This window comes from Salvelinus sp. IW2-2015, linkage group LG14, assembly GCF_002910315.2.
Source record: "Salvelinus sp. IW2-2015 linkage group LG14, ASM291031v2, whole genome shotgun sequence".
NCBI lineage: Eukaryota > Metazoa > Chordata > Actinopteri > Salmoniformes > Salmonidae > Salvelinus > Salvelinus sp. IW2-2015.
In genome coordinates this window covers 49,102,669-49,127,217 of record NC_036854.1, presented here as the reverse complement: position 1 = coordinate 49,127,217, position 24,549 = coordinate 49,102,669, and the positions used below count along the sequence as shown (strand labels likewise).

General features: G+C 42.2%; 1 protein-coding gene across 2 annotated transcripts in view; it reads right to left on the bottom strand.

The window, feature by feature from the left end:
- LOC111973158 (receptor-type tyrosine-protein phosphatase N2) overlaps positions 1-24,549 on the bottom strand; it is a 275,436-nt gene that overhangs the window by 43,000 nt on the left and 207,887 nt on the right. For both annotated transcript variants that reach the window (XR_011480953.1, XM_024000412.2), the window contains exons 12-13: positions 4,034-4,249; positions 401-619 (exon numbers count right to left, since the gene is read on the bottom strand). Coding sequence is in view for 1 of the 2 variants with exons in the window: in XM_024000412.2 (XP_023856180.1) it covers positions 401-619; positions 4,034-4,249 (435 nt within the window). In the remaining variant the exon portion in view is untranslated. The remainder of the gene's footprint in view (positions 1-400; positions 620-4,033; positions 4,250-24,549) is intronic.

Genomic DNA, 24,549 nt, shown 5'->3' with positions numbered 1-24,549 from the left:
GAGGGATAAAGAGAGTGACAGTGAGAGCGAGAAAACAAGAGCAAGAGAAAGAATGGCAGAGATGACAGGGCAAGATAGAGCGAGAGAAAAAGAAAAAAAGAGGAAGAGAGATAGAGATAGCAGGAAAGACAGAGCTGGAAATAAAATGAGATAACCGCAGAGATGTAGCGAGCATAGTGAGAGAAAGGGTTAGAGAGACAGAGCCAGACAGACAAACAGAATAAAAGCTGGAAGCTGAGAGCGAGGGGAGACATCCTATAAATTACACACACTCCATACTGACTCCAAACATCAGGCTCCTCGCATCAGACAGACATACTGTACATATATACATACACTCAGACAGACAGGACAGACAGGCAGAATATAGGGTACTGTAGCGGCACGTATGTTGTTGTACCAGTATCATGTGTCCGGTGGAGATGTCCATGTTGGAGGGGACAGGCTCTTCGCACCAGGAGGAAGTGGAGCTACGGGCCGAGGGGCTGGCTATGGGTCCCCCATCGCTGAACTGAGAAGACGAGCTGTTCAGCCGCGAGAGGCGCCGCAGAGGCTCCGGGCACTCCGCACGCTCCGGACGCTCCGATGTCCGCACAGCCATCCGCTGGCGACACAGCTCCTGCAAAGGAGAGTGGAGAACCTGATCAGGCATTGGTTGACTCTTAGCTGATTCTTAGTGCATTATCATTGCAAATAAAAAGGACTTCTAAATGGTGTAGGACTTTGCTGTTATGTCAAGGCAAAATATTACAATACAATATTACTCCAATACAAAAGCCAAACATACATTGTTTTGAGATTGAGATTGTATAAGACTGGGATATCACTGTGACCTATGGAGCATGGTTTGTAGCAAACCTATTTATATAAATGATGTCAGGAAATAGAAATACAGTTAAAGGTCATGAAGTGACCTTCAAAAAACTTGAATTGCCAAGGTCAAGCCAGTGTATTGCCACCATTTGACAAAGCAAATAATAATAAACTGTAAGAATACATTGGGTGGCTGGCTCGCAAGGGATGTGTTAATTTGTTTTTAAGTATTGATTTCCATTTGTGTAAATGTGGTAACAATTTCAATGAGCCACTTGTTTTATAATGCATTAGTTACTTATGTATTTTCTTATAAGGAGGCACAAGTTATTATGAGGACAATAGTTAATAAAAAGATGAGCAACAAAAACAACCAAAATCAATGATACTGCCCACGTTCAAAATCTAACAACCATATTCATCTTTAGGTAAGAAATATATCTGCTTCCATCACCCAAAGAGATTAAACAAGGAATCAATACTTCAAGCCCAATGGATTTTCTTTGAATTGAGCATCCACCCTTATTCGTAACAACAAAACTACAACAGAAATGAGCAACCTACGTATTCACATGTACAGTAGGCCTTTACTTTGGCATTTGGATTGAACTTGTACAGATGTAGGATCTTCATTTGATCACCCTGTTGCAGGAMAACTTCCATGCAATGCATTTGAGGTTTAAAAAACGCTTCGGAAGTATGTAAGGTACGTTTGCGGCAGGTAGCCTGGCGGTTAGAGTGTTGGAGCGTTGGGCCAGTAACCGAAAGGTCGCCTACATCGGTGAAAAATCGTCCGATCTGCCCTTGAGCAGAGCCCTTAACGGCAATTTTCTCCAGGGGCGCTGCACTTCTATGGCTGACCCTGTAAAACAACATATTTCACTGCGACAAAATGAAGATCGTACATCTGTAGGTGTGATTATATTGGATTCAGAAGAGACTTCTATATAAAAACAACTATCCCTCTGCTGCCACRCCACCATGAAGATTACTCCTCTCTGCATATTGACTCGGCTTTTCTCCCATCATGCCTTGTGCTCACAGATGCCCCATTAGGGATTCAGAGCCTGGGCGTTATCTAGCCAGCCAGTCATCTTCCCACATATCAAAAAGGAGAGAGAAGAGAAGAAGAAAAAAAACACCTCATTGTTTGAAGGGTGCAATCTTACAGGACCCGAACCCCCTCTCTCCCCCTTCTTCCTCCCCTACTCCCGATAGTGTCAGTCTTATGTGCAGCTGGAGATTTCTCCATTATATTCACAGTAATCTGTGAAGCCCATCGTGTTTGGTGTGTGGCCTGCACCAGTCAGACCCACAGACTGATCTTCAACCTCAATTAATAACCAGGGGTACATCCCAAATGGCAACCTATTCCCTATGAAGTGCTCTTCTTTGACCAGGGCCCATAACAGCAAGCCAGAAGAGCAGAAGGCAGTGTCTTCTGAAAGGAGCGCATGGCTACTAGTCTATCTCATGATCTATCATTGAGATATTTCCCTCTAGGGATCAGCACCTAAACCCTGGTCTAGGATCAGCTTTCCCTACGTCTAACCTTAATCATCATAACCATGAGAATCTGCCCCAGGCCATGTCCTCAGGGCACTTTCCACGTCCACTTAATAATTAATCCAGTATCTCTAGTCTACACCTTTACAGAGTCAAGGGTTGCGTCTCAAATGGCACTCTATGCCCTACATAGGCCCGTAGGGTTCTGGTGAAAAAAAGTGCACTAAAATAGAGAATAGGGTACCATTTGGGACGCAAGCCCTGTTTCTTTTCAACAAGGGAAAACAAATTGTAATCCAGCAAACAAAAACTATAGTCAGAATACTCTGAGAATGTACTACTGTACTTGCTAGGGTTGGATCATTTAGTTAACTTTGCCAAAATGTCCAAGTTGTCCAGAAATCCTGGTTGGAATAGGAGGAGGAGGGAATGAGCAGGAAATCAGTGAATCCTCCAACAGGGATTTCTGGGAAAACCTGGMAATTTGGGGAAAGTTACCAGAATTGTGCAACCCTTATACTTGCTATACCCTAGAGCTATATCTGTAACCATGAAATATGTTGTACACACATGGAGGCCAGACAGTCTCATTGCTTCAAGTTCAGTGTTAAAGCAAATAACAAAAAAGAAGGACGGTATAGAGTTGAGATTGATTGCTAAACCACTTAACTGGCAATACCTGCCTTAACAGTTGACATGCTACGTTCACATAACAATTCATTTGTTCTTCTAGTAAACATGATAGGCTCCAACGACACCTATTGTATTGTAAAAATAAAAAAAGATTGTAAATATTGTAAAAGTCCATTAAACCAACAAAATAAAAGAACATTGAAGAAACAGGGGCCTGAATGAACGGTTACAGAACAAAACATTTCTCTGCTTTCTTAATGATTGTCCCTCTTTAGTGTGTACAATCGGGAAAGGCGACACTGTGGAAAGCTGATTAAATATTGAGCATGTGAATGTGATGGGTGGATGTGCACTGAGTGCCCATGCTGAGCACAGCTGAGCCCAGGACAAAATCAATACGAGCCAGCCAGCCACCCACCCAGTCAGCCAGCCAGCCGCTGGTCCTGGAGGAATGGAAGGAATAGGTCATACAATGAACCCGTTCCCCTGCTGAAAAGGCTCTCCCCTAGTCACAGGTCATAGCCAATACAACCATCAATGGAATATCAAGGCTTTGTCTGGAGTTTAGACCTCTGGATACAGTTGACTAGCCTTGTTAAACCAGCCTGAGTGCAGCGGTCAGTCTGGTTTTACAAGGCTAACATTTGACTTGGATGGTAAAAAAGCCAATGTTTATTCTATTTCCATTTTTTAGATTTTTTATTTTTTTTATTTTTATTTTTTAAAATAACAATCAAATCACAAATGACATTTTTCCATAATACAAAATCAAATGATGTGTAATCTTGCAATTAGGTTACAGAAACGTTACATACTTTACATTCTATTGATAACCACCCTTAAATCACAACCTAGCTCTATCATGAACAAAGAGACATTTTACAAACAACTGTTACAAATGTGACAAAATCAACCAGATATTCCCTTCAAATCAAGTCATTCAAAACACAACGACTACGTGTCACTGCAGACCAATCAGAATAAGGCTAGCGTCAGGGACCGGGACCAGAGTGCATTCTCTACCAGCAGAGCACTCAGCGGCTGCACTGTGATTGGCTGAAGCCGAGGAGGCTCCTCTCACCTGATAGGTTGCGGTTGCATCAGCGCTGGTGTCAGTCCCCAGGCTGGCTAGTTTCTCCTTCAGTTGGAGGTGGGAGCGGTGGCGCAGGCAGAAGAACCAGCCAGACACTGCCAGCGCCCCCGTGATCAGGACCATGGAGATGATGGCCAAGACCATGAACTGACCAGACTCCAGATGACTCTCCTTGACCACCGGGATCTGTTTCAAGCTGCCCTTCTGGGAAGAGAGAGAGAGAAAAGGGGATGAGAAAAGGCCCTACACATCTGCACGCACACACATACAGATGTTGAATGTTAAACGTAAAGTGTTTTGAGGTTTAAAAACTCTTCTGGAATGTGTAATTTTCACTTAAAAGTGTCAAACTTGATTTTCCCATACAAACAATGTATCAACCCCTACAAAAATGTCCATGAATTATAATCCACATAATAATTCACGTTTCCTGTTGCGGCAGAATTATTTTCCTGCTGTAGCAAACWGGATCAAATTAAGATCCTACATCTGTACACACCAGTGACACAATTTACAAACACGGAAATGGACATAAATCTGGCAGCAAAAGGAAAAGCATAGAAAAGACTTGGGATTTCTGTCATTTGTCTTCCAGAAATACAGAAACAAACTCGCACAGTATTTCCCTCCCTGTCTATCCCACCTACGCCCACTCATCCCCACCTAGATTAACTTCCTGCCCACCCCACTCATTACTTTACAATAATAGTAGTTTTATAGTGTGCATTCAAACTCCCTCAAGCTCTATTACTCTCTCCTGTCCAGCCCACACACTGGCTGCTCTATAGTCATTTAGGCCCATTTTGTCCTGGCATGGGGAGACCTGCCATTGTGCAGCTACAGGAGGTTTGGACAGTAAAATATTTCACTAATAGCCTTCCAGCCTTGAGTTTGGCTGAATTAAGGCCCTGGCCCAGGCCCCTGAGCTAATGGCTAGGAGCGCCTGAAAGTGGGATCTTAGATTGTGTGTACCCAGCAGAAGCCCACTAGAATGGGCCTTTCAGAGACGTTGTTAACCCCCTCCCCGGTGGTCACCGCTAAGCCCAAGAGAATAGCTTGGTATTGGCATGGTATTGTCTCACAGGTCCCTGTTTGGCTGCCTGGCTGGGTCTCAGTAAGTGCATGGACCCCTGGGAAGGTTTTAGCACTTTCTAATAGAATATGAACCCAGATGCACTGCAGAGACTTTGGACGAGCGGCCAAACACCATCAAGTATCCTGTCTACCTCGATCTATTCAATGCACTCAAATTTCCAACAATCAGAATTAAAGAGGGGTTTTCAACTTCAATCAAATCAAAAGCACAAAACAATCATCAACCGCTGAAACATGGTACTTAGTCCTAGGGGGCAAAAGGGTAAGGTACACATTTAGCAGCATCTATKATTTGTATCAGAAAATAAATACATTCATAATTACAATGCATGAACACCTTAACCTTTGGTGACTTTATGGATGCTGAGGCCTTTGCTTATATGCTCACACTGATTACCGTGCAGGTCTGTTGAGTGTGTGTGTATGGACATGGACATATTTAACTATTCTTGTGGGGACCAGAAGACCAGGAATAGTAAACGAACAAAYATTTGACCAACTGGGGACATTTTGTTAGTACCCACGAGGCCAAATGCTATTTTTAGGGAGGTTAAGGTTAGAATTAGTGTTAGGGTTAGAATTACGTTAAGGGTTACGGTTAGGAGCTAYGGATAGTTTTAGGGTTAGGAGCTTTGGTTAGGTTTAGGGTAAGGTTTAAGGTTAGGTTTTTGGGTTAAGGTTAGGTGTTAAGGTTAGGGTAAGAGTACGGGCTAGGGTTAGGGAAAATAGGATTTTGAATGGGACTGAATTGTGTGTCCCCACAAGGTTAGCTGTGTGTGTGTGTGTGTGTGTGTGTGTGTGTGTGTGTGTGTGTGTGTGTGTGTGTGTGTGTGTATGTGTGTGTGTGTGTGTGTTTCTGTTGATTACAATGGATGTGACTCTGAAATACAGCTTCAATCAACAGTCAAATGGATTTGATACCAATAGAGAGGTCTAAAACAAGTCCTGTAATAAACCGCAGAGAACATACAGTATATGAGTGAAACAAAGCTTTGGCTACCTCTGAGCTATTACATCAATGCTATCCTTTGACAGATTGAATATGAGGGAAATTATTAAATATGATAGATAAGGATAAATGTAAGCTGGATTGTTGAGGCTTGGTATGTGCATATGAAACTGTAGGAAGGTAGCTTTAGTCTACTACAGCAGCCCTTCCACCCCTTGTCTGTCTCTCTCTCTCTCTCTCGCTTTCTCTCCACCAGCTTAACACTTCTAAGCAAGCCACATGAAAAGGGACTCCATGAAAAGAAATGTTCTTAGTTTACATGACAYTAAATCATTAGTTTGAATTCAATTAACATGAAAATATATTGTGACATGTCTAGTGTTTATTTCATGTTTGCTCTTCTAAATGTTGGGGAGAAAAATCTGAGATTGTGCTTTTAWGGTATCAAAATATGTTATGCCATAATTACAACAATATTATACTGTGCTATAGTTCAAATATTATTCTGGTATATAACTTCATATTAAATAAAACCGCTATAATGACAACATACAGTGACTAAAATATATTTTGTAGGAAGCTGTTAATTGATCCTAGCAAAAAAATGCAGATTTAAATAATCTTCACACCCCTCAATATGTCCTTTCAAGACGTATCTAAGAGGATAAAGATAACAAACGAAGAGCATATTCTCTTTAGGGAAAGAGAGAGAGGACTCCCATTTTACGCCAGAGAGGAGTTTTTGTTAATTAGCGTGAATGGAGAAACGTAAACAGAGGTAGTCAACTAAGTAAAAAAAAACAACAACATTTAAACAACCAAACAATCATTAAAAAAAGTATAAACAAATAAATCACATTGATTTGTTTGCAGATCATAATTTTCATGTATGTCATAAATATTAACGTGTATAAACATTATAAAATCACACTATGATTATTGACAGGCGTATTTGAGCTTCCGGGTGGCGTAGCGGTCTAAGGCATTGTGTCTCAGTACAAGTGCGGTCACTGCAGTCCCTGGTTCGAATCCAGGCTGCATGACATCTGGCCATGATTGGGAGTCCCATAGGGCGGCGCGCAATTGGCCCAGCGTCGTCRGGGTTTGGCAGGGGTAGGCAGTCATTGWAAATTCGCCTGTGTTTTTAACTGACTTGCCTAGTTAATAGATTAATGAACGTGTGCAATTATGAATAACACTCTTAAGGAAATCTGTTATATTGTTATATACTGTGCCAGAATCAGAATTATTATTATTAGTTTTAGTTCACCTTGACTTGCTTATCACCTTGAATGAAAACAGTCTTCTTGAAATTTTCTTGCATCGGAACAGGATYCTCAGTGATGTTTTTACATTCACTTATTCTCTCTCTCTCTCTCTCCCTAGGATTAGCAGATCTAGCTGAAGACAAAGGGCAGATGGATTTCGGTAGCTCTGGCTTATTCAAATGACTGAGATAAAGGTCACAGGCCTGTGATCACTTATTCCATCAATTTCAGCCATTTCCCAGTCTGATTAAGTCAAATCAAACAATAATTTCCCATTTTGCAATATACAAGTATTTCTCAATTAAAAGTTATACAAAAGTGTTAATGTGGTAAATAAGAACCTTTGCCAAAGTAAATCCATGCYGCTTTTCATTTTTTATTATAAGTAATTGCTTTGCCAATCAACTGTAATTTAAAAAAGATGCCTACATTCCTATCTCAAATCAATTTCAGTGTGTAGATAATAAACCAACCGAATTAATGCTTAGAAATAGCAATGGTCGTAAAGAAATATCCCCAAACTTTTTATGCAAAATTAACTTAAAGGTAACAACTCGCAAATGAAAGAAAATTATCTTCTCAAAAACTCGAATGTGCTTAGTTCATCAATTAATTCCATTGGTATCCAGGGAATGAGCTTTCAGGTGAAAACTTTGTATCTTCCCTATACAGATGTGACGATTGGACACTTCCCGCTCTGCTGCTGTAAAGTAAACATATTTTCTATATTTTCAACACCTGTTAGCTTATAARTTAAAATAGGCCTAAAACACTTTAGCCTACTACTGCACTAATCATCCCCGTCTAAATTTGAAAAATGAACTATTTTTTGTTGTTGTTCGATTTCTTCCCCGACACTATAGCATCTTTCGGGTAACTGGAGCATCGACAGTGACGAAATGAGGCAACTCACGCAAGCATTGCAAATCAATTGAAATGCAATCAATTACAGAAACAAAAGCAGCGGTCAAAATATTCATAAAAAAWATATATATCATCTAATTCCACATAAAACTGATAGGCTAGCCTACACATGCCTTCCAGACAAATGTGCAACGTGCACGTCTCCCCGCTGCATTAGACTAGTTGTAGCAGCACCAGCCAAAATGTAACACAAGRTGGAAAATAATTACCTAAATTACCAAAATCCATGTTGATCCGCAAGTCAGATGTTTTGCAATACATAGGACATATGTGTTGTATTCCAGAGAGCAGGTGCAACTACCGCAGCTCCAGTGTGGCCGGCGCACAACCAGCCTCCCACTCAAACCTCTCCTCCCCAAAAGTTACCAGTGTCCGGTGCGCCTCCCTCGTCAACAAAAGACTGCAGCTACCAATGCTCGCGCACGAAGATTGAGAAGAAGAAAAATAAAATAACGAGGAGGAGAACGAACGAGGTGATGTGCCCGCCTGATTCTCTGAGCCTCGCAAGAATCTGCAGATGCCTATAGTGGGTCSTTTCAGCGCCTCTGTGCCCAATGAAAGGAAGGGGAGAGGGGTTGGGTTTTTGAGATCATATATGGTTGAGACACTCCTTTTATTCAGCCCTTAGGAGTCCCTGTCTGTTGCACATGTCATAGCCACTGGTTGCTATAGCGATGCCTCCACATGTTGTCGACAGTGAATGCTCAAGGGATGCTTGCCTAATAGGCTTGTGGGCTGAGGGGGGACATGAATGGACATTGGGTGAGCCACTCATTTGTTAAGCTACTTGGGGTCTCTGTGTTCTGTGTGCATTGCTGTTTTCTCGCGCTCTCCACCCTTTCCCCCTATCACTCTCCTAAATACAGTAGCCTATAATAATACAGTAGGCTAATAGCCAGAATGAATGCATGCATTACAGAAAGAGGGGGTGGGGTGTCCATCAGTAGTGACTGTATAACCTTTTACCAGTTAAATTACTAGAGAGTCTAGTTCCATAARGGTAATGGTACGAAAATGGCAGCCATCTTAGTCAGGGAGAAATCCGAACCAGTCAAATTGGAATGAATAACAGTAGAGGCATAACTGATGCATTTCCTGCTTTTACTTATAAAAGTAAGGCATGTGATGTATCAGAAATTGTGTAATGGAATTATAGTCAACCTAAAATATTGTCATATAATTATAAATACAATTTATATGGGTTTTATACACTTTTTCTTTATAAATAGCCTCTAAGAAATATGTAAATAGACCATAGGTCTACATGTCTCAGATTTTGTTTTCTTGGAAAGCTGTGAGTACTATTATATGATACAATATCAGTCCTTGTTGCATTTACAACTTGTCTAAGATCTATCATCAACTGATTTGAGCCAGTGTATGTATGGCTGTGGATTTACTGCATTGTTTAAATGAAATGTTGGCATATTGGCAGTTCATTTGAAAAAAATGTATGGAATCATCCCTCTAAAACTGTCTGGCTATCTAAATTCTTCACATTCATTGTTTTACACAATATCTTATCACAGCACTGGCAAACTCCCTGACCAACATGGRTGACCTTTGGACCATCATAAGAAGGTTCATACCTATTCTAGTATTCTAATTTGTAATAACAGCATAGACTGAACAACAAGTTTAGTGAAGACCTATCTGAGCGAAACATATGAGCTGATAGCCTATATCAGTAAACGCCAATCTAGGAAGAAAAACATCGAAAAAATCAGTTTTACAAAATCCCACTAAAACTCCTAATTAGTTATTTAGCGGACAAATGACCCCGCGGAGAGCTACAGGGAGAGGAGGACGGACGCTTATGGAGAGAAGAGAGAGAAAAGGAGGGAGAAAGGGAAGGGGGCGGTGAGGTGGGGGAGGAAGGGTTCCTGTCAAATGCAGATGACGAGTCTTTGGGGAGGTCTCCAGTTTTTTTTCTTCTATTCAGAGCACACCCCCTCTTCTCCATTGTCCCTGTGTGTGACAGCTGGAGTTGTCAGTGTGAACAGGGGGACAAAAAAAACAGGCTCTGTCCTCCACTATACTATCCTACACCAGGAGTGCATATTCAGAATTCAGCCAGTGCATTGGCCCCCACAGAGCTGCAGTTAAGGGGTGGTTCACAGGAGTCCTATAATTTCACAGACTACATGTCAAACAGGACCTACTTCAAATGACTAGAGTCTACGTTATCACGAACAAATTGCTGTAAATTTACAGCAAAACTTTCACAATTAGCTGCTGTAGTTCTATATTACAGTACTGTAAAGAGCAATGTATTATGGGGGCTCCGTTACACTTCTGTAAAATTACATTAAWTGCTATAGGACTATATGACCTGTTTTGCTATGTATTTACAGCATCATACTGTAAACTATTGTGCATTGTGGAAAAATGTTGTAGGAGGGGAAAGAATCGCTGGCTCATTAAGATATTTTAAGGCGTGCCTTGTAAGAGGCTATATTTGTTACACCCAGTAGTGAGAATGCTGTACCCCACAGAATACAGTATCATACAATTGRTTTTTTATATTTGTCCTGTAAATCTACAATAATTTACTGTCTGCCAGTAATTTACTGTAATTAAGTACCACCCCCACAGAATACAGTACCATTCTGTACATTTGGAGTGCCAAAAACCTTTTGTGGTACATGGTATTATTGTGGCTCATTAAGAAATCTTGAGGCGTGCCTTGTAAGAGGCTATACTTGTTGCACCCGTAAGTGAGAGAGCTGTACCAATTTAAGTGCTATATGGTAGTGCCCCAACAATTTAACCTATATCGGAAAAGATCAGAGTCACAGAGTCTTAAACCTCTAATGGTTGAATATTAAATAGTTTCCTTTTGATCTGTTTTTCCCTGTAATCACAGTCCGTTTGGAAGCATTTGTTTAGGCCTCTAGAAGTGTGAAGGATATAAACCACCAAATATTCATAAATATTCTGTAATATACAAATACCTAGCAGCCAACCTGCTTGCACTAATCCCATGGAATTACAGTAAAATACAAACATGATTACAGTGGCATTAACTTTCTTACAGTTTCGTAAGCACATTTTACAGTATTGTACTATATCATTGCTCTGCATTTTACAGTAACTCACAGAAAGCTGGTGACAAGTTACTGTGCATATTACAATAACATATGTTGCATTAGCCAGAGATCCATCTAAAAAGTATGTGGTAACAAATAAAGCATTTTTTCAGACCACTATATGATCAACTACAACAACATTCCTAGTAACGGTTACAGAAACTTTTTACTCGCTATGACTGTGATATGTTTTTTTATTAACCTTAAATTACATYCACTGACTGTAAGTCGCTCTGGACAAGAGTGTCTGCTAAATTACCAACATTTAAATGAGCATTTGCAAAGTACACTGCTGGTGATTATTCTAATGAGTTCTGCCCTCAAACTATTTGTATTTTGATCAAATGTGGCCTTACATGGGGGCGGAGGTCATTAGAATAATACCCAGCAGTGTGCTTTGCAATTGTTCATTTTTAGATTTAAATTTGGTAATTTAGCAGACGCTCTTGTCCAGAGCGACTTACAGTCAGTGTAAACTAAGGTAAACAAGAATATACCACAGTTATTGCAAGTAAAAATATGATGTTACCGTTACCGAGAATGTTGTAGTTAAGCATGCTACTTGCAAGTATACACTGAGCATACAAAACTTCAGAAGCAACCAATCCAGCAGTGTCGTGGTGTGTGACGCTACCTGATTTGCCTGGCATGTACTACCAAATCCCGTTCAAAGGCACACAAATATTTTGTCTTGTCCATGCACTCTCTGAATGACACACATACCCAATACATGTCTCAAGGTTTAAAAATCATTCTTTAATTGGTCTCCTCTCCATCATCTACATTGATTGAAGAGGATTTAGCAAGTGACATCAATTAGGGATCATACTCTAGCTTTCACCTGGATTCACATGGTCAGTCAATGTCTGTGTTTTTGTGTTCGAAAATACAAAATGCATGAATTCTAATTAAACTGTTACACAATAGGTTACATGAATTGTAGTTCAGGCCAGTGAAATACAAATAAAAAAACTGGTATTGACAGTATTGACATGTAATAGAAATACTGCCGTCGTTGGCACTAGCTGCCTGCACTGTAAATCTGCAACAGTTTACCAATCACTGTGTGTTATGTCCGTCGTCGGAATGAGACCAAAGCGCAGCGTGGAAAGTGTACATCTTAATTTATTTTAGAATGAACAACAAAAAAACAACAAAAGATCAATGAACGTAAAGTTCTGCAGGGCTATACAGCTACTGTGCAAAAACAAGATCCCACAAACTCAGGTGGAAAACAGGCTGCCTAAGTATGATTCCCAATCAGAGACAACGATAGATAGCTGCCTCTGATTGGGAACCATACCCGGCCAACAAAGAAATAGAAAACTAGAATGCCCACCCAAATCACACCCTGACCTAACCAAATAGAGAAATAAACAGTCTCTCTAAGGTCAGGGCGTGACTCTGTGCTTCCAGTAATGTCCTGTACATTCTAGAAATATAGCATGTTACTGTATTCAGGTGGTCCAATAATATGCTGTAAATTTGTGTTTCAGTAAAAGTCCTGTAAATCTACTGGCTTCTGTTTTGCCAGTAATTTACTTGGAAATGTTCCGGGAAGCCTCAGACAATAACATCAATTTATATGCTGACTCGGTGAGTGAGTTTATTAGGAAGTGCATTGGAAATGTTGTACCCACTGTGACTATTAAAACCTATCCCAACCAGAAACCGTAGATAGAAGGCGGCATTCGCGCAAAACTGAAAGCACGAACCACCGCATTCAACCATGGAAAGAGGTCGGGGAATATGGACGAATCTAAACAGTGTAGTTATTCCCTCTGCAAGGCAATCAAACAAGCGAAATGGTATAGGGACAAAATGGAGTCGCAATTCAACGACCCACACACGTATGTTGCAGGGTCTACAGGCAATAACGGACTACAAAAAGTAAACCAGCCACGTCACGGACACCGAAGTCTTGCTTCCAGACAAACCAAACACCTTCCTTTGCCCCCTTTGAGGATAATACGGTGCCACCGACGTGGCCCACTACCAAGGACTGCAGGCCCCCCCTCTCCTTCACCGTGGCCGAAGTGAGTAAGACATTTAAACATGTTAACCCTCGCAAGGCTGCTGGCCCAGACGGCATCACTAGCCGCGTCCTCAGAGCATGCGCAGACCAGCTGGCTGGTGTGTTTATGGACATATTCAATTGCTCCCTATCCCAGTCTGCTGTCCCCACAAACTTCAAGATGGCCACCATTGATCCTGTACCAAAGAAGGCAAAGATAACTGAACTGATTGACTATCATGAAGTGCTTTGAGAGACTAGTCAAGGATCATATCACTTCCACCTTACCTGCCACCCTAGACCCACTTCAGTTTGCATAACGCCCCAACAGGTCCACAGATGATGCAATCGCCATCACACTGCACACTGCCCTATTGCATCTGGACAACAGGAATACCTCTGTAAGAATGCTGTTCATTGACTACAGCTCAGCATTCAACATCATAGTAACCACCAAGCTCATCATTAAGCTTAAGGTTCTGGGTCTCAACCCCGCCCTGTGCAATTGGGTCCTGGACTTTCTGACGGGCCACCCTCAAGGTGGTGAAGGTAGGAAACAACATCTCCACTTCGCTGATCCCCAACACTGTGACCCTACAAGGGTGCATGTTCAGCCCCCTCCTGTACTCCCTGTTCACCCATGACTGCGTGGCCATGCACGCCTCCAACTCAAACATCAAGTTTGCAGACAACACAACAGTAGTGGGCTTGATTACCAACAATGACAAGACATCCTACAGGGAGGAGGTGAGGGCACTCGGATTGTGGTGTCAGGAAAASAACCTTTCACTCAACGTCAACAAAACAAAGGAGATGATTGTAGACTTCAGGAAACAGCAGAGGGAGCACCCCCTTATCCACATTGACGGGACAGTGGTGGAGAAGCTGAAATGGTCCACCCACACAGTGATGAAGAAGACYCAACAGTGCCTCTTCATCTTCAGGAGAGGCTGAAGAAATMTGGCTTGTCATCTAAATCCCTRACAAACTTTTACAGATGCACCATCGAGAGCATCCTGTCGGGCTGTATCACCGCCTGGTASGGCAACTGCACTGCCCTCAACCGCAAGGCTCTCCAGAGGGCAGTGCTGTCTGCACAACGCATCACCGGGGGCAAACTACCTGCTCTCCAGGATACCTACAGCACCCGATGTCACAGGAAGGCCAAAAAGATCATCAAGGACAACAACCACCCGAGCCATTGCCTGTTCACCCCGCTATCATCCAGAAGGCGAGGTCAGTACAGGTGCATCAAAGCTGGGACTGAGAAACTGAAAAACAGCTTCTATCTCAAGGCCATCAGACTGCTAAACAGCCATCACTAACATAAAGAGGCTGCTGCCAACATAGAGACCCAAATCACTGGCCACTTTAAATAAGGAACATGATATGGGAATTGAAACCAGGTGTGTTTAATACAGACAAAATAAAACGAAAAATTAAATTAAATGGATTTAATAAAGGTTTCACTAGTAACTTTAAATAATGCCACTTTAATCATTTTTACATATCCTACTTGACTCATCTCATATGTATATATGTATACATCTATATATATGTATACATCTATTGCATCTTGCCTATGCCGCACGGGATCAAGAGGTCACAATGGATTTAAAAATACATAAACTCAGCAAAAAAATAAACAGTGTCACGACTTCCGCCGAAGTCGGCCCCTCTCCTTGTTCGGGTGGTGTTCGGCGGTCGACGTCACCGGCTTTCTAGTCACCACCGATCCATGTTTCATTTTTCGTTTTATTTTGTCTGTATTAAACACACCTGGTTTCAATTCCCATATCATGTTCCTTATTTAACCCTCTGGCATACCTTTCTGTTCTGTCCGTGATTGTTGGTGTCTTAGTGGTTCGTGTAGGTGTTATTCTGTCTGTATTTTCCTTATTGGAATATTGCTTGCCTTTTTTGTGAGTAAACTCAGTTGTTTTGCTCAAACCTATGTCCTGCACCTGACTCCGCTACATCTCTGCACCCAATCGCTGACAAACAGCCCTTTTTCAGGACCCTGTCTTTCAAAGATAAGTCGTAAAAATCGAAATAACTTRACAGATCTTCATTGTTTAACTTCTTGACGCTAGGAGGCAGTTTGGAAAAATAACGTTCCCAATGTAAACGGCCTATTTCTCAAGCCCAGATGCTAGAATATGCATATAATTGACAGATTAGGATAGAAAACACTCTAAWGTATCCAAAACTGTCAAAATATTGTCTGTGAGTATAACAMYACTGATTTTGCAGGCGAAAACCTGAGGAAATCCAACCCGGAAGTGGCTCTTATTTTGAAAAATCTCTGTTCRATTGCCTGCCTATCCTCCATTTAAACACTGTTTCCTATGCTTGTTCAATGAACCATAAACAATTAATGAACATGCACCTGTGGAACGGTCGTTAACTTCTTATSGCTGGGGGCAGTATTGAGTAGCTTGGATGAATAAGGTGCCTAGAGGTGCCCAGAGTAAACGGCCTGCTACTCAGTCCCAGTTGCTAATATATGCATATTATTAGTATATTTGGATAGGAAACACTCTGAAGTTTCTAAAACTGTTTGAATGATGTCTGTGAGTATAACAGAACTCATATGGGGCAGGCAAAAACCTGAAAAAAAATCCACCAGGAAAGTGGGAAATCTGAGGTTGGTCGTTTTCAACTCATTCCGTATTGAAGATACAGTGGGATATTGGTCATGTTGCACTTCCTAAAGGCTTCCACTAGATGTCAACAGTCTTTAGAAACTTGTTTGAGGCTTCTACTGGTAAAGGAGGGGCTCATAAGGCTCTATGTTTGAGTCAGTGGTCTGCAGAGTGCCACAGGCTCGTGACGCTGCATTCACGTGAGCGGTACCTCGCGTTCCAGTGCTTTTTCTACAGACAAAGGAATTCTCCAGTTGGAACATTTATTGAAGATTTATGTTAAAAAACAATCTCAAGATTGATTCTATACAATCGTTTGAACATGTTTCTATGACTGTAAGGAACTTTTTTGACATTTCGTCTGCTCCTAGTGAACGCGCTTCGTGACTTTGTGAACGCGCTAACAAAAGTAGCTATTTGGACATAAATAATGGACATTATCGAACAAAACAAACATTTATTGTGGAACTGGGATTCCTGGGAGTGCATTCTGATGAAGATCATCAAAGGTAAATTAATATTTATCATGTTATTTCTGACTTTTGTTGACTGCACAATATGGCGGATATCTTTTTGGCTGGTTTGGTCTCTGAGCGCTGTACTCAGATTATTGCATGGTTTGCTTTTTCCGTAAAGCTTATTTGAAKTCTGACACAGCGGTTGCATTAAGGAGAAGTGGATAAKAAATTCCATGTATAACACMTGTATCTTTGATCAACGTTTATTATGAGTATTTCTGGAAATTGATGTGGCTCTCTACAAAATCACGGGATGTTTTTGGAACTACTGAACATAACGCGRCAATGTATACTGAGATTTTTTTATAGAAATATGAACTTTACCGAACAAAACATACATGTATTGTGTAACATGAAGTCCTATGAGTGTCATCTGATAAAGATCATCAAAGGTTAGTGATTAATTTTATCTCTATTTCTGCTTTTTGTGACTCCTGTCTTTGGGTGGAAAAATGGCTGTGTRTTTCTGTGACTTGGCGGTGACCTAACATAATCGTTTGTGGTGCTTTCCCTGTAAAGCCTTTTTGAAATCGGACACTGTGGTGGGATTAACAACAAAATTACTTTTAAAATGGTATAAGATACTTGTATGTTTGAGGAATTTTAATTATGAGYTTTCTGTTGTTTGAATTTGGCMCCCTGCACTTTCACTGGCTGTTGTCATATCGATCCCGTTAGCGGGATCTCAGCCATAAGAAGTTTTAAGACACTAACAGCTTAGAGACGGTAGTCAATTAAGGTCACAGTTATGAAAACTTAGGACACTAAAGAGACCTTTCTACTGACTCTGAAAAACACCAAAAGAAAGATGCCCAGGGTCCCTGCTCATCTGCGTGAACGTACCTTAGGCATGCTGCAAGGAGGCATGAGGACTGCAGATGTGGCCAGGGCAATAAATTGCAATGTCCGTACTGTGAGAACACCACACCTGGCCATGCGCTTCCTACAAGTCTGGGACGACAGTGTACCGCGCACACACGCTGATCATTTTCCTTCAGAGCTGGCAGACCAGTGTAACAACACCTCACAGGTAGCAAGTACATCAGCGAACCAATTCAACCTTGCGGTACATGTACATGGCTGCACAAAACTTGCGCTGAGTTACATCCCTTCCGCTCCAAATCCAGGTGCTCAGACTGTCTGTAATAAGCTGAGAGAAGGCTGGACTGAGGGCTTGTAGGCCTGTGTAAGGCAGGTCCTACACAGACATCACTGGTAACAAGCCTTGCCTATGTGCACAAACCACCGTTGTTGACCATCAAGGACTGGCAAAAAGTGACTCTTCACTGATGAGTCGCGGTTTTGACTCACATGGGGTGATGGTCGGAGTCGGTTTTCGTTGAAGGGAATGACCGTTACACAGAGGCCTGTACTCTGGAGCGGGATCGATTTGGAGGTGAGAGGGTCTCATGGTCTGGGGCGATGTGTCACAGCATCATCGGACTGACTTGTTGTCATTGCAGGCAATCTCAACGCTGTGCGTTACAGGAAGACATCCTCCTCCCTCATGTGTGTCAGCCTTCGCTCAGGCTCATCCTGACATGACCCTCCAGCATGACAATGCCACCAGCCATATCTGTTCATTCTGTGTGTGATTCCTGCAAGACAGGAATGTCAGTGTTCTGCCATGGCCAGCGAAGAGCCCAGATTCTATATTCCCATTGAGCACATCTGGACGATGTGGATCCTTTATCGGAGGGTGAGGGCTAGGGCATTCCCCAAGAAATGTCTGGGAACTTGCAGGTGCCTTGGTGAGAAGAGTAGGGTAACATCTCACAGCAAGAACTGGCAAATCTGGTGCAGTCCATGAGGAGGAAATGCACTGCAGTACTTAATGCACCTGGTGGCCACACCAGAATATAAGACTGTTACTTTTGATTTTGACCCCCCCTTTCTTCAGGGACACATTAATATCAATCACTTTCTGTTAGTCACATGTCTGTGGAACTTGTTCAGTTTATGTCTCAGTTGTTGAATCTTATTTTCATAGAAATATTTACACATGTTAAGTTTGCTGAAAATAAACACAGTTGACAGTGAGAGGACYTTTCTTTTTTTGCTGAGTTTATAAGATAGTTGTTGTGAATTTGTTAGATATTACCGCATTGTCAGAACTAGAAGCACAAGCATTTCCCTACACTCGCATTAACATCTGCTAAACATGTGTTTGTGACAAATAAAATTAGATTAGATTTGATTTGAAATGTACTTCGACCACAACACTTCCACTCACGGGTGCCTACTTTGTGTCCCGTGTCCCGTGTGTATCAAGAATGGTCCACCACCCAAAAGACATCCAGCCAAATTGACACAATTGTGGGAAGCATTGGAGTCAACATGGGCCAGCATCCCTGTGGAATGCTTTCGACACCTTCTAGATTCCATGCCCCGACGAATTGAGGCTATTCTGAGGGAAAAAGGGGGAGCAACTCAATATGTGACCCCTTCCAGGAAGCTAGGCGTATGTCACATGTCAGGAGATGCATTTGCTACCTTCCGGAGGACGATCGTGCCATGCTGACTCTTTCTGAATCTGCTGAAAATGAAGCAGACGATGAGGAAATACGTGATTTAGGTAGAAACATTTTAATTGAACTAGGCATTGTAGAGTCTTCAGATGACATTGACAGTGTTGTTGTCACCGAAGAAGTTGATCGAGTTTTGAAATCAGTGGAATGCCCGGTGGAAACAGAGTATGATTGCAAATGCAGAGGGAGTTGAAAAGAGAACCCAGAAGGCTGTTGTATAAAACACCTGTCTCCAGATTACATCTTCAAACTAAGTGCAACCATGGCATCTATGACAGAGAGGGAGAAGCATTCATCCAAGAGTCTAGCTACATTTTCAGATATTAAACGTTTCTAATTTTGTCAGAAAGTTGTTTTCATTGCAAGTTAAAGCAACGTTAGCTGGCTGGCTCACTAGCTAACGTTACATGTATGAGCTGTGTAGAAATATGATTTAAAATCAAATCAAACTTTATTTGTCACATGTGCCGAATACAACAAGTGTAGACCTTACCATGAAATGCTTACTTACAAGCTCTTAACCAACAGTGCAGTTCAAGAAGAGTTAAGGAAATATTTACCAAATATACTAAAGTGAACAATTATTCAAAGTAACACAATAAAATAACAATAAAGAGGCTATATACAGGGGGTACAGGTACCAAGTTAATGTGCGYGGATACAGGTTAGTCGAGGTAATATGTACATGTAAGTAGGGGTGAAGTGACTATGCATATATAATTAACAGCGAGTAGCAGCACTGTAAAAAAAGCTGTTGGGGGTAGCAGCAGTGTCCAAAATATGGGGGTGTCAATGTAAATAGTCCGGTGGACATTTMACTAATTGTTCAGCAGTCTTCTGGCTTGGGAGTAAAAGCTGTTAAGGAGCCTTTTGGTCCTAGACTTGATGCTACGGTACAGCTTTAAGTGCCTTAGCAGAGAAAACAGTCTATGACTATMGTGGCTGGAYTCTCTGACAATTTTTGTGGCTTTCCTCTGACACCGCCTATTATATASGTCCTGGATGGCAGGAAGCATGGCCCCAGTGATGTACTGGGCCGTACGCACTACCCTCTGTAGTGCCTTACGGTCAGATGCCGAGCAGTTGCCYTACCAGGCAGTGACGCAACTGGTCAGGATGCTCTCAATGATGCAGCTGTAGAACTTTTTGAGGARCTGGAGACCCATGTCAAATATTTTCAGTCTCCTGAGGGGGAAAGGTMTTGTCGTGCCCTCTTCTAAACTGTCTTGGTGTGTTTGGACGATGTTAGTTCMTTGGTGATATGGACACCAAGGAACTTGCAACTCTTGACCCGCTCCACTACAGCACCACTCCACTACTGCCCAGTTGATGTTAATGTGGGCCTGTTTGGCCCGCCTTTTTCTGTAGTCCATGACCAGCTTCTTTGTATTGTTAACATTGAGGGAGAGGTTGTTGTCCTGGCACCACACTGCCAGGTCTCTGATCTCCTCCCTATAGGCTGTCTCATCGTTGTCGGTGATCAGGTGTTGTCTACTCAGCAAACTTAATGATGGTGTTGGAGTCGTGTTGGCCACGCAGTCGTGGGTGAACAGGGAGTACAATAGGGGACTATAAGTACAATAAGTACACACCCCTGAGGGGCCCCACTGTTGAGGATCAGTGTGGCAGACGTGTTGTTGGCTACTCTTACCACGTGGGGGCAGCCTGTCAGGAAGTCCAGGATCCAGTTGCAGAGGGAGGTGTTGAGTCCTAGGATCCTTAGCTGAGTGATGAGCTTTGTGGGGACTATGGTGTTGAACGCTGAGTTGTAGTCAATGAACAGCATTCCCACATACAGWAGGTGTTCCATTGGTCCAGGTGGGAAAAGGCAGTGGAGTGCGATTGAGATTGTGACATCTGTGGATCTGTTGGGGCGGTATGCGAATTGGAGTGGGTCTAGGGAATCCGGGAGGATGCTGTTGATGTGAGCCATGACCAGCCTTTCAAAGCCCTTCATGGRTACCGACGTGAGTGCTACGGGGCGGTAATCATTTAGGCAGYTTACCTTCATGCTCTTGGGCACAGGGACTATGGTGGTCTGCTTGAAACATGTAGGTATTACAGACTTGGTCAGGGAGAGGTTGAAAATGTAAGTGAAGACACCTGCCAGTTGGTCCGCGCATGCTTTGATTACACGTCCTGGTAATCCATCTGGCTTGTGAACGTTGACCTGTTTAAAAGGTCTTACTCACATCGGCTATGGAGAGCATGATCACACAGTRGTCCGGAACAGCTGGTSCTCTCATGCATGCTTCAGTGTTGCTTGCCTCGAAGCGAGCATAAAATACATTWAGCTCTGTGTGTGGAATAAAGGTGGTCTTTTTTTTCTCTGGCTGCACATGTGAGATGCTGTTAGAAATMAGGTAAAACAGATWTAAGTTTGCCTGCATTAAAGTCCCCYGCCACTAGGAGCGCCGCTTCTGGATGAGSATTTTCTTGTTTGCTTATGGCCTTATACAGCTCGTTGAGTGCGGTCTTAGTGCCAGCACCAGTTTGTGGTGGTAAATAGACGGCTACGAATAACATAGATMAGAACTCTCTTGGTAGATTGTTTTATCAGCTTAWCATGAGGTACTCTACCTCAGGTGAGCAATACCTTGAGACTTATTTAATATTAGACATCGCACACCCGCTGTTATTGACAAATAGACACACACCCCGCCCCTCGTCTTACCGGATGTGGCTGCTCTGTCCTGCCGATGCACAGAAAACCCAGCCAGCTCTATATTATCTGTATCGTCGTTCAACCACAACTCGGTGAAACATAAGATATTACAGTTTTAAATGTCCCGTTGGTAGGATAGTCTTGATCGTAGATCATCCAGTTTATTTTGCAATGATTACGCGTTGGCCAATAGGACGGATTGTAGTGGTGGTTTACCCACTCGCCGACAAATTCTCACAAGGCACCCCGACCTGTATCTCTGTCTTTTCTTCATGCGAATGATGGGGATTTGGGCCTGGTCTCGGGAAAGCAGGATATCCTTCGCGTCGGACTCATTAAAGAAAAAGTCTTTGTCCAGTTTGACGTGAGTAATCGCTGTTCTGATGTTCAGAAGATCTTTTTGGTCATAAGAGGCGGTAGCAGCAACATTATGTACAAAAGAAGTTACAAACAATGCGAAAAAACAAATAAAATAGAACAGTTGGTTAGGAGAACGTAAAACGGAAGCCATCCCCTCCGGCACCATTAAAACTTTAGCTGGCTGGCTGGCTTGCTAGCTAGCTTTACGTGTATGAGTCATGTAGTAATATTATTTGTACCTCAGAAATCCATTTGTATTGCTGGTTACACCTTAATGTTAGCTAGCTAGCTAACATTGAACCTAGCCTGGTGCCAGAACCTAGCTTTAGCTACCTGCAGATTCATGCATGGTGCATGGTAGTATGGGTTGGGCTTATGGGTCTAAACAAAAGACTCCACTATGCAAGTAACCATTTCACTGTACCATTTACACCTTCTGTATCCTGTGCATGTGACAAATACACTTTGATTTGATTTGATATAGTGTGTGTTTACCAAAGACCYTAATGTGAAGAACAACATGWCCTGCACCAAAGTCAGATTAGGATATAGGCCAAGGACTAGATAGAGTATTTTTACTACWATTTTTTGCTACTACTTTGAACACTTTTGAAAGAAATTGTGTTTTTTACTMTGGATAAAAGTAGAGACTCAGAGCTAGAAAATGGTATATAATACACTACAGTTGAGGAACAATGGGACATTAATTATGTCATGAAAGTTGATAAACTTGTAACCACACTGTTGAGAAAATGGGACTTGAATGTTTTYGTAAACCTACTGGAGAGCTCTTCTTTACCTACACCCATTCAACATCGTTCACACCCTCTTAAGCCTTAGCCCCACCCATCTCTTTAAGATTCACATGTGAGGCCATATAATAAACAACCAAAGAMTTCAAGACTAAAGGCTTGTTTTGTCACGCCCTGATTTGTTTCACCTGTTCCTGTGATTGTCTCCACCCCCTCCAGGTGTCACTTATTTTCCCCAGTGTATTTATCCCTGTGTTTCCTGTCTCTCTGTGCCAGTTCATCTTGTATGTTTAGTCAAGTCAACCAGTGTGTTTTTCCCGTACTCGTTTTCCTATTCTCCTTTTTCTAGTCCTCCCGGTTTTGACCCTTGCCTATTTCTGGACTCTGTAACCGCCTGCCTGACCATTCTGCCTGCCTTGACCACGAGCCTGTCTGCCACTTCGTACCTCCTTGACTCTGATCTGGTTTTGACCTTTTTGCCTGTCCACGACCATTCTCTTGCCTACCCGTTTGGATTATTAAACATTGTAAGACTCCAACCATCTGCCTCCTGTGTCTGCATCTGGGTCTCGCCTTGTGCCTTGATAGGCTTATACTACAGGTGTGTTCGTAAATTCAATCTGGAGTGCCAGAGTGTGCTCAGAGTGCTCTCTGGGCGTTTGTAAACTCAGAGCAATGTCAGATTGTCCATTCGTAAATTCAGAGCTTTTTGCTCTCGGAGCAGTCAMAGCACACACAGSACACTCTGGCCGAGGAGTAGGGTTGATCCGAGCGTTCTGACCTAACAACAGCAGTCAAGCATCCAAACTAACTGGCTAACGTTAGCTAGCTTGCTAGCTACTTCCATACACAAATGAGAGAACAGCTCACTCTGACCATTTTACCCACCCTAGCAGAACTGGGCTGGCTGTTTTTATGTTATCCAGAGCATTGGTGACTAACTGTGCTGCTGGGAACAATTAAATTACGCTTTTTAGCAACTGTCTCATGATAGACGAGAGTGCTCTGAAATCGGAGTAGATAGCCAGAGCGAATTTACCAGCTACATCTGTCAACAGTTGTCGCAGTGACATCATGAACATTCTATTGACATGGTTACGTTACTTGCATAGTGGAGTCTTTTGTTTAGACATGTAGTTAACTAAACAATAAACCATAATCTCAWCTCATAACGTTACTACCCTGCATGAATCTGCAGGTAGCTAGCTAACCAGGTTGAATGTTACCTAGCTAGCTAACATCAGGCTATAACTAGCAATGCAAATGGCTCTGAGAAACGGATAATATTACTACACAGATCATACATGTAACGTTAGCTAMCGAGCCAGCCAGCTAACGTTAGATATATAGCTAACAGTACGSTTTAACTTGAAATGATATCGACTTTCTGACAAAATTAGAAACGTGTAAAATCTGAAAATGTAGCTAACTAAACTATCTTACCCATATACATGTATGGACGCTTCTCCCTCTCTGTCACGGATGCCGTGGTTGCCCTTAGTTTGAAGATGTCATCCGGAGACAGGTGTTTAATACAATAGCCTTCTGTGTGTTCTCTTTCTGACACCCTCTGCATATTTGCAATCAAACGCCAGAKTTTTCTCCTTCTCCTTAGCTATCATACTCTAATTCCACTGATTTCAAAACTCGGTCCTCCAGAAAGTGGAGAACAACACTTTTGCATTTCTACTATGTGA